This window comes from Papio anubis, chromosome 10, assembly GCF_008728515.1.
Source record: "Papio anubis isolate 15944 chromosome 10, Panubis1.0, whole genome shotgun sequence".
In the NCBI taxonomy this organism is placed as follows: domain Eukaryota; kingdom Metazoa; phylum Chordata; class Mammalia; order Primates; family Cercopithecidae; genus Papio; species Papio anubis.
The window spans coordinates 65,329,494-65,340,536 of record NC_044985.1 but is presented as its reverse complement, the minus strand read 5'-3'; the positions used below and the strand labels follow the sequence as shown (position 1 = coordinate 65,340,536).

Genomic DNA, 11,043 nt, shown 5'->3' with positions numbered 1-11,043 from the left:
AAGACGCCCAAGGGATGATATGCAAGTTTGAGGAGGGCTGGTTTAACTTGAGGGTAACGAAAAGTGCGAAACCGTACTTTGCAGGAGAAGCTAGGCGGAGGGAGCCACTTATTCTTCCTCTTGCAGCTGGGTCTTTTTGTAGTGAGTGGCGAAGCGGGACGCTGGCAGGCCAGGGTGCTGGACTGGGTCAGGCGCGGCCCCGCCTCCCTCCTGGGTCCTTGCCCTGCGCGCGGTTGCTGTGGCAGCGCAGGACGCGGCTAGAGCTGGGGCTGCCGCGCCCTCCACCTCCTCCTCCAAAGGCCTCCCCGTACCCCTGGCTCGGGCCCAGCCTGCGGCTCCGCCATGCCCTGGAGGAGGCGCAGGAACCGGGTGAGTGCCCTGGAGGGCGGCCGGGAGGAAGAGGCGCCCCCGGAGGCTGCCCCTGTGCCTTCGGCGCTGTTAACGTCCCCGCAGCAGACGGAGGCGGCGGCCGAGCGGATTCTGCTTCGGGGCATCTTCGAGATCGGGAGGGACAGCTGTGACGTGGTACTGAGCGAGCGAGCACTGCGGTGGCGGCCCATTCAGCCCGAGCGCCCGGCGGGTGAGTGTCAGGCCCCAAGCGTCTTCGCTTCCCTCCACGCCTCCTCCCTCTCCCCGGCCCAAGGCCTGCCACCCGCGCGCTTTCGCTCCACCCTCTCCTTCTCTCTCCTCCCCTCCCCGGGCTCTCCTCACAGCCCGGACTCTCCTCACAGCCTGGACAGGTTACCGAGTCCCCAAGTCGCCGCCGCCTCCTTCCCAACCGGGAACTCACGCCCCTCTCCCCACCCCAGAACCCCCAGGGATTCATTTCGCTAACTAGCCTTCTCCCGCCTCCGGGACCTTCTCCGGACAAACGTCACACTCAGCTTTTGTTCAGCGTCTCAGCAGAAAGTCTTGAGCCCCAAAGGGGAGGTGATTTACAAATGTGAGAAGGTCACCTACTCCGCCCCTCCAAGTTGAAAAAGTTTTAATCCATCAACTTTGATGGTACATTGAAACTATAAACATTTTACAGATTATGCATACACAGGAGTTCTGAATCCAACTCTCATTTTGCTGACTTGAAAATGTAACCCCAGAGCTTTGGGAGCGTTTCTGGATTTTTTTCTGCCCCTCACCTTCCTTGTCATTGTCAAGAATTAAGACTTCTTCAGGCTCAGTCTAGAAACTTTTGATTTTTAATATTGACCCTAGAATATTGGATCACAGTTTTGCGATACTTAGTTACGTCAAGCGGTTTGCTCACGTTTGCCTTTAGTGACTTAAAATTTTAGTTACCTAAAAAAGTTAGAATGCTGTAGTTTACAACAGAAATACTTGGAGTCTATTTTCACGTCTTAGTCAAATGGCTTTATAAACTTACAGATAACTTATAAAGACCATTTTACAAGTCTTGTAGACTTTCATATAGTCTTAGAAAGTCCAAACTCGAGAAATACTCCCCATTGTTGAATTAGCTCAGCTGTGAGTGGTGAAAGAGATGAAATGGGGGAGGAACTACATCAAGGTTACTCTACTTGCTAGGAGATGACTTGTGGGAAACGGAATTTGGTATTCAACCTCTTTTAGCTAAATACAAACTTATGAAATTAAAAAAATTTGCCTTCCCCTGTTGGAAAACAAGACACAGTGTGCTATTTATGTTACAGAATAGAAAGACTCACTGTCTTCAAGTTTCTTGCTCAAAAGTCTAACGAAATGAAACCAACTAGCCAGGGTCTCAGCACTGGTTGCGATTGTGAATTCTGCCTGTGCTGCATGTGCCATGGTCGCTCACTTCATGAAAACAGTCTTTGGCCTTAAAGTGTTTTCAGGTGTTCTAAAAGCCAAGGTGTAGTATTTTCTTGAACCTTTTAAGTTAAAAGCTAGGCATATAGCTATAGAATTATTTGTAAGTCTTTCAGGCAATTCGAGTTATGCAATATAGAAGTTTATAATTAGAGTTTGGATTAGCCCAGAGAGTCAATTTAACCTACAACGCAGCTGAAATACTATAAAATTAAAATGAGACATTGTGCAATGAGAGGTCATACAAACCAATGTTGCAGTATTTGTGTACAAAAAAAGCAAACAATGACATGAGAAAAATGCTGTTTTTTATTGAGTGGTGATTAAGGAAAAATAGGTTTAATTAGCGCACCCCTGGCAGTAGAGTTCTAAAATACATCTTGATAGATTTGTAACTTTAAAGGTTGTAAGCACTGATTCTTTGTTTAATTATGCCCTAAAATCATTTGATTGTCTCTTTCCTTCAAACAGGTGTACCCTTTTTTCTTTGTAATTAAGAGCTGGTATTCAAACTACTTTGGGCCTCTAAAATTGGGGACACAGAAGCCTAGAGCCTTAGTAAGTACTTCTATTTATGGAAAAAAACAAGAGATGTTTTGTTTAGGTAAAATATAGCCAGACATGGTGGTGCGTGCCTGAAATCCCAGCTACTTGGGAGGCTGAGTCAGGTGAATCGCTTGAACCTGGGTGGTGGAGGTTGCTGTAAGCCGAGATCATGCCACTGCACTGCAGACTGGGCAACAAGAGTGAAATTCCATCTCAAACACAACAAACAAAAACAAACACTGGGAAATAAAAAGGAGATATTAAGAGGTGATATATTTAAATATTAGAAGTACTCTCTGTTGTTGAATAAGCTTAGATGTGAGTGGTAAAAGATTAAATGGAAGAGGAGCTACATCAAAGTTACTGTACTTGGGAGGACGTGATATGGTAGGATGTGGTGGGGAGAGAGCATGTCCATTGCTGGTTGGCAAGTGACTGGCTGCCTCAGAAAAGGATGAGGGTGGGTAGAGGAGGTCACTGGAGATTATTTTAACATACCTATATTTTCAAGACTGCTTAGTTTTTAAACCTCATAGTACCTTAATTGTTTTCACTGATGAAATAAAATACTATGTGATCTTTTTCTAATTTTCCATCTTGAGTGATGAGCAAAGACATTAATGTATTTTATGAAGACTTTGACTGCCAAAATTGGGACAAATTGATGGTCTTGTTGGCAGGGTAAATGAGCATAACTGTAGTAATTGTAGTTCTTTTTATTGGGTTCAGGGGTGACCTGGAATAATGGATGTGTTACCCTTCCCTGTAGAAGTGAGGCTTTCAAAAAGAGGCTATAAGTCAAGTTGGGAGGCACAAAAGTATCAGCACTTTTTTGGGATCTTTTTTAGGTAGAAAAATATTTAAAATCAAACGTGTGATGTTATGCATGTGCTTCTTAAGCACGTTAACTCAACCAGATCCAACAGCTGGTCTAATAACTTTTTAATTGTTTAAAAAAATTTTAATTGACACATTGTAATTGTACATATTTATGAGATACTATTTGACGTTTTGATATTTATGTTGTGCAGTTATCCGATCAGAGTAGTGTTTCCTTCATCTCACACGTTCATCATTTCCTCACACGTTCATCATTTCCTTGTGGGTTAGAACATTCAAAAGACTCTGTTCTAGTTATTTTGTAATATACAGTATTTTACTGTTAACCATAGTCACCGTACTATGCAACAAAACCCCAGAATTTATTCTTCCTACCTAGTTACAACTTTGTGTCTGTTGACTAACCTCTCTCCATCCTTCCTTCTCCCCTCCCCTTCCCAGTCTCTAGTAACCACTATTCTAATCTCTGCCTTATCTGTATCAACCTTTTATAATAGAAAAAGATTCTACATGTGAGTGACATCATGTGGTATTTGTCTTTCTGTGTCTGGGTTACTGCACTTAACATGATGTCCTTCAGGCTTATCCATTCACAACTGACAGGACTTTATTTTTTTATGGCTGACTAGTATTCCATTATGTTTATGTATCACATTTTCTTTATTCATCTATGGTTGTATGCTTAAGTTGATTCTATATCTTGGCCATTGTGAATAGTGCTGCAATAAACAACGGGAGTGCAGATCTCTTCAACATACTGATTTTATTTCCTTTGGATGCATATCCAGTAGTGGGATTGCTGGATCATATGATACTTCTATTTTTGATTGTTTTAGGAACTTCTATGCTGTTTTCCATAATGACTGTACTAGTTTACAATCATACCAACAGTGTGTGTCCCCTTTCTCCATATCTGTGTCAATACTTATTTTCTTTTGTCTTTTTGGCAATAGCCATTCTAACTGGAGTGAAGTGCATCTTCTTGTGGTTTTGATTTGCATTTCCCTGATGATTAGTGATGTTAAGTATCTTTTAAATGTACCTGTTGGTCATTTGTGTGTCTTCTTTCGAGACCTGTCAAAATCTTTTGCCCATTTAAAAAATCAAGCTGGCCAGGTGCACTGGCTCACACCTGTAATCCCAGCACTTTTGGAGTCCAAGGCAGGCAGATCACGAGGTCAGGAGATCGAGACCATCCTGGCCAACATGGTGAAACCCCCGTCTCTACTAAAAATACAAAAATTAGCTAGGTGTGGTGGTGCATGCCTGTAGTCCCAGTTACTTGGGAGGCTGAGGCAGGAGAATCGCTTGAACCCGAGAGTTGGAAATTGCAGTGAGCTGAGATGGTGCCACTGCACTCCAGCCTGGCGACAGAGGGAGACTTCATCTAAAAAAAAAAAAAATCGTTATTATTTTTTCTGTTGAATTAAATTTCTTATACATTTTGAATTTTATCCCTTTGTCACATGTATAGATTGCAAATATTTTTCTCCCATTCTGCAGCTGTTTTCACTTTGTTAATAGTTTTCTTTAAGGTGCAAAGGATTTTAGTTTGATTTAATCTTATTTTGTCTGTGCTTTTGAGGTCTTATTTTTAAAATCCTTGCTCAGCTCAGTGTTGAGAATAATTTCCCTTTTTTCTTCTAGTAATTTCATAGTTTCAAGTTCTACATTTTAAATCTTTAATCTATTTTGATTTTTGTATATGGTGAGAGGGAGGGGTCTAATCTCATTCTTCTGCATGTGAATATCTAATTTTCCTAGTACCACTTGTTGAAGAGACTGTCTTTTTCCCAGTGTATGTTCTTAACATCTTAAAAAAATCAGTTGGCTATTGTAGGTGCAAAAATGTATTTCTAGGTTTTCCGTTTTATTTCATTGGTCTGTCTGGTTTTATGCTAGTTCCATGCTGTGTTAATGTAGTTTTATCGTATATTTTGAAGTCAGGTAGTATGGTGCTTCCAGTTTGGTGCTTTTTGCTCAGGATTGCTTTGGCTATTTTTTTTTTTTTTGTGGTTCTATATGAATTTTCAGATTGTTTTATTTCTGTAAAGAATGGTGTTGTTCTGATAGAGATTGCATTAAATCCGTAGATCACTTTGGGTAATATGGCCATTTTAACAATATTAATTATTTCAATCCATGAACATGGACTATCTTCCCATTTATTGATGTGGGAAGATAATTTCTTTCATCAAAATTTTATACTTTTCACTGTAGAGATTCTTTCACTTCCTTGGTTGTTTATTTCTAGGTATCTTTTTAAAAAAGTACTATAAATGGAATTGTTTTCTTGATTTTTTCACATAGTATAATATTAGTGTATAGAAATGCTACTGATTTTTATATGTTGATTTTGTGTTCTTCAACTTTACTAAATTTATTCTAACAGTTCTTTTGTGGAGCATTTTGGATTTTCTATCTATAAGATACTATCTTCTGCAAACAGGGACAGTTTGACATGCTTCTTTCCAATTTGGATGCTTGTTATTTCTTTCTCCTGCCCAATTTATCTGGCTAGAACTTTCAGTAGTATGTTGAATAGAAATTGTGAAAGTGGGCATCGTTCTCGTTATTGATCTTAGAATTGATCTTATTATTGATCTTTTCCCATTCAGTATGACGTTAGCTGTGGACTTGTCATATGTGGCCTTCCTTGTGTTGAAGTGTATACCTTCCATACCTAATTTGTTGAGTTTTTAATCATGAAATGATGACAAATTTTGTCAAAGGCTTTTTCTGCATCTATTAAAATGATCTTATGGTTTTTGTCTTTCTGTTAATATGATGTATCACATTTACTGCTTTGTGTGTGTTAAACCATTTTTGCATCCCTCTGATCCCTCTGATGAATCACACTTGAACGTAGCAAGTTATCTTTCTAATGTGCTGTTGGATTTGGATTGCTAATATCTTGAGAATTTTTTGCACCTATGTTCATCAGGGATATTGTACTATAGTTTTCTGTGTTGTATTGTTATCTGATTTTGGAATTAGGGTAATGCTTGCCTCATGAAATGAGTTTGGAAGTATACCCTCTTTCAGTTTTCTGAAATATTTTGAAATGAATTGATACTGGTTTGTTAAATGTTTGGTTGAGTTCAGCAATGAAGCCGTTCGTTTCTGGACTTTTCTTTGATGAAAGAGTTTATTACTGATTCAATTTCTTCACTTATTATTGGTCTGGTCAGATTTTATATGTCTTCCTAATTTAATCTTGGTAGGTTGTAAGTGTCTGGGAATTCATTTTTTCTGTGTTATCAAATTTGATGAAATTTGTTGAAAACTAACTCTAAATTTTGTTCATCTTTTGAAATTATTTTTAGTCTCTATTTCGTTTATTTCTCCTCTGAATTGAATTATTTCCTTACTTCTACCAACTTTGGGATTAGTTTATTCTTTTCTTTTTTCTCTTTTTTTTTTTTTTTTTTTTGAGACGGAGTCTGGCTCTTGTCAGGCTGGAGGCAGTGGCTGGATCTCAGCTCTCATTGCAACCTCCGCTTCTCCCGGGAGCTTATTTATTCTGCCTCAGCCTCCTCGGGAGGCTGGACTACAGGCGCCTCGCCACGCCGCCTGCTGTTTTTTGTATTTTTAGTAGAGATGGGTTTCACTGTGTTAGCCAGGATGGTCTCGACCTCCTGACCTCGATCCGCCCATCTCGCTTGAGCCATCACACCAGCCAAGCTTCTGCTCTTGTTGCCCAGGCTAGAGCGCAATGGCTCGATCTAGGCTCACTGCAACCTCTGCCTCCCGGGTTCAAGCAATTCTACTGCCTCAGCCTTCCTGAGTAGCTGGAATTACAGGCATGTGCCACCATACCTAGCTAATTTTGTATTTTCAGTAGAGACAGGGTTTCTCCATGTTGATCAAGCTGGTCTCGAACTCCCGACCTCAGGTGATCCGGCCACCTCGGCCTCCCAAAGTGCTGGGATTACAGGTGTCAGCCACCGTGCCTGGCTGATTAGTTTGTTCTTGATTTTGTAGTATCTTGAGGTGCATCATTAGGCTGTCAGAAATCTGTTGTCTTTTTTGATAGAGGCATTTATTGCTATAAGCTTACCTCTTAAAACTGCTTGTGCTATGTTTCACTATGATGTATTTTCATTCTCACTTGTCTCAAGAAAAATTTTATTTTCCTTTTTAATTTCTTCATTGACCCATTGGTTGTTTAGGAGCATGTCGTTTCTATGATTTGTGAAGTCGTCAGTTTTTCTCGTTGTTGATTTCTAGTTTAGTTCTTTCCTTTTCTTTCTTTCTGAGACAAGGTGTTGCTTTATCTCCCAGGCCCAAGTGCAGAGGCACAATCTTTGCTTAGTGCAACCTCTGCCTTCTGGGCTTAAGCAATCCTCTCACCTCAGCCTCCCAAGTAGCTGGGACTACAGTTGTGTGCCACCGTGCCTGGTTAAATTTTGTTGTTGTTGTTGTTTTATTTTGTTTTGTTTTGTATTTTTAGTAGAGAGGGCTTTCACCATTTCACTGTGTTGCCCAGGCTGTTCTCAAACTGCTGGGGTCAAGCAACCTGCATACCTTGGCTTCCCAAAGTGGTGGGATTACAGCCGTGAGCCACCACACCTGGTCTGATTTCTGGTTTTATAATGCTGTGGTCAGTAAAGATACTTGATATTATCTTAATCTTTTACAATTTGTTAAGACTTGTTTTGTGGCCTAACATGTGATCTGTCCTCAAGAATGTTCCATGTGCATTTAAGAAGAATGTGTATCTGCAGCTGTTGGCTGGAATGTTCTGTAAGTGTCTGCTAGGTGCATTTGGTCTATGGTGCAGCTTAAGTCCAGTATTTCGTGATTTCTCTGTGTGTGTTTGTGTATGTATGTATGTCTAGATAATTTATTCATTATTGAAAGTGAGCTGTTAAATTGTCTTACTATTATTGTATTGGAGTTTATCTCGTTAGATTGAATATTTGCTCTATGTATCTGGGTACTTAGGTATTAGGTACATGAATGTTTATAATTGTTATATCCTGTTGTTGAAATGATCCCTTTATCATTATATTATGACCTTCTTTGTCTCTTTTTACGGTTTTTGAATTAAAGTATATTTTGTCTGATATGAATATTGCTACTCCTGCTCACTTTTGGATTCTGATTGCATGGAATATCTTTTTCCATTTCTTCACTTTCAGTCTGTCTTTAATGGTGAGGTAAGCCTCTTTTAGGCAGCATGTAGTTGAGTTTTTTGTTTTGTTTTGTTTTCCAGTCATGCAGCTACTTTATATCTTTTAATTAGATAATTTATTTACATTCAAGATTTTTATTGATAAGAACTCATATCTGCCATTTTGTTAATTGTTTTCTGGTTGTCTTGTAGATTCTCAGTTCTTCTTTCTTTCTTGTTTACCTCTGTGGTTTGGTCATTTTCTGTGGTCCTAAGCTTTGTTTCCTTCTATCTCTTGTTTATGTATCTCTTGTAATTGCTTTCTTTGTGAATACCATGGGGCTAACATAAAGAGCCTTGTAGTTATAATAAACTGTTTTAAGCTGATAACAAGTTAACTTTGGTCACATAAAAATACTCGACTTTTTTCCCCCCATCCCTAATTTATATTTTTGTTGCCTTTATTTCTTTAGCATGTGTTCCTTAGCCATTGTAGCTGTTGTTGTTTTTGACCAGTTTTACTTTAAACCTTCATCCCAGAGGATTGAGAGATTTACATAGTAACATGATATCACTGGGACATTCTGAGTTGGATTTATAAATTTACCTCTATTGGTGAGGTTTATACTCTCACATGTGTTCATGATAGTTACCATGTTTTCATTTGCAGCTGTAGCACTCCTGTAAGCATTTCTTGTAAGGCTGGTGTAGGGGTGATGAATTCCCTCAGCTTTTGCTTGTCTGGGAAGGCCTTTAGTCTCCTCCAGGATAGTTTTGCTGGATATAGTATCCTTTATCCTTGGCTGATAGTTTTTTTTTGTTTTTCTTTTAGCACCTTGAATAAATTATCCCTTTCTCTCCTGGCATAAATCAGTAATTTAAGGTTACTGATGAGAAATCTACTGATAGTCTAATGAGGATTCCCTTACATGTAAATTGATGCTTTTCTCTTGCAGATTTTAGAATTCTGTCTTCAACTTTTGACAGTTTGTCTATAATGTGCCACAGAGAGAATCTTTTTGGGTTGAATCTAATTGGGAATCTTTGTGGTTCCTTAATCTGGATGTCTGTATCTCCCCCAATATTTGGGAAGTTTTTAGCTATTATTTCATTAAATAGGTTTTCTGTGCCTTTCTTCAACTTTTCTTCATCCGCTAGTTCTATAATGCAAAAATTTGTTTACTCCTTTTTTAAAACTTTGTGTTATTTCACAAAACGTATTCTCGGATTTTGAAATTCTTTCTTCTGCTTGATCTGGTCTATTCTGGAAGCTCTCAATTGTGTCTTTTATTCACTGCATTCTTCAGACTTCTGTGTTTTAAATGATAGATCTTGTTTTAATTTCTCATTTTATAACTTTCCTGATTTCTTTGGGTTGTTTGTATTCTCTTGTATCTTGCTGAATTTCTTTAAGATCATTATTTTTAATTTTATAAACACCCTTTTCTTTGGGGTCTGTTACTAGAGACTTACTGTGTTCCTTTGGTGGTGTCATGTGTCCTTGCTTTTTCATGTTTCTTGTGACATCTGCACATCTAGTGGAATAGTCACATTTTCCGGTTGTATGCAGTAGCTTTCATAGGGAGAGACTTTTCTTGTAGGTGGGTCCTAGAGTGTTGGTTGGATATGGTACATTGGCTTTGGTTTGGGGTGGATTCAGTAGCATGGTCTCTGTGTAGTTTCTTCAGCTGTAATCTTCATCAGCAATGTCTGTGATTGCTTCAGTGGCCTAGGCTGCAGGAGTTTTTGATGGTGGTATAGTTTTGGTCGGGACAGGCGTGTCATGATAGTTGTCAGGCTGGACACTTGCAGGCTGGGAGGGGAGACAGGCTGTCTTTTGGGCTCCCAGGGAGGAGAAAGTATGATTTTCCAGCTTTTTTTCTATGTTTACTTAAAACTTTGTTGTCTGGCTCACAGTGTTCGCTATCTAAAGTCTGGCCAGTGGTGGTGGTCATATTGCAATCATTACAACTTCAGATTTTCTAGACCTTTTCCATTTTAGTGACTTTCAGCCTTCATTCGCTTCCATTCATGACCACAGAATAGATGTCATCTCTATTGAAGGCAAACTCATCCCATCCCTTCAGTTTCATCTAGAAATTTGTTTCATCTGTTACACTTTCTTTCTTCGGTTTTTAGCCTTCACTTCTACCAGCTTTTTCACTTAAGCACAGAGATATGTTCAGGACTCTCCCATTCTAACAGTCTCTGCCTTGATCCTACAAGATTCTGTCTCTAGCTGCTACCTTGCTTTTTATTTTTATTTTTTTCTTACTTGCTCTGATAAGCTGCTAGAAAAATTGGCTTACTCTCACTACCTCCATTAGTTTACCTCTTAATTATTCTTCAACTATCTGAGACCTGGCTTTGTTCTTTCTCTGCTGAAACTCTTTAGGCAAAGATTAGCAGAAGTCTTCTAATTGCTCAATCAAGTGGGAACTTTCAGTCCTTATCTTTCTGTATTTCTCCTTCATTTGACTTTGACTTAACTCTCTTGGTTTTTGTAATACCACCAGCACCTAGTTTATCAATCTCCCATGGGGACTTCATTCTATCTGCCTGCCAAATGGGAGAGTCCCAAGGAGTGTGGTCTGATCTGCTGTTCCTCATTACATGCTTTCTGGTCAGCATTGCCCACTGTGGTTCTCATCTACCATCATCCACCTCCAGGAGTGCCATAAATTTAGTAAATATACAAGAGAAGCATTTTTTTATTGCTCCATAGACTAACTCTG

General features: G+C 39.4%; 1 protein-coding gene across 4 annotated transcripts in view; it reads left to right on the top strand.

Moving 5' to 3' along the window:
- Nucleotides 1-241: 241 nt before the first annotated feature.
- The window catches only part of CERKL (ceramide kinase like), a 127,680-nt gene continuing 116,878 nt past the window's right edge, over nt 242-11,043 (top strand). For 2 of the 4 annotated variants that reach the window (XR_002516183.2, XM_031651390.1), the window contains exon 1: nt 242-580. Coding sequence is in view for 3 of the 4 variants with exons in the window: in XM_031651390.1 (XP_031507250.1) it covers nt 343-580 (238 nt within the window). In the remaining variant the exon portion in view is untranslated. The remainder of the gene's footprint in view (nt 581-11,043) is intronic. The other 2 variants (XM_021923762.2, XM_003907681.4) reach the window with 2 other exon arrangements.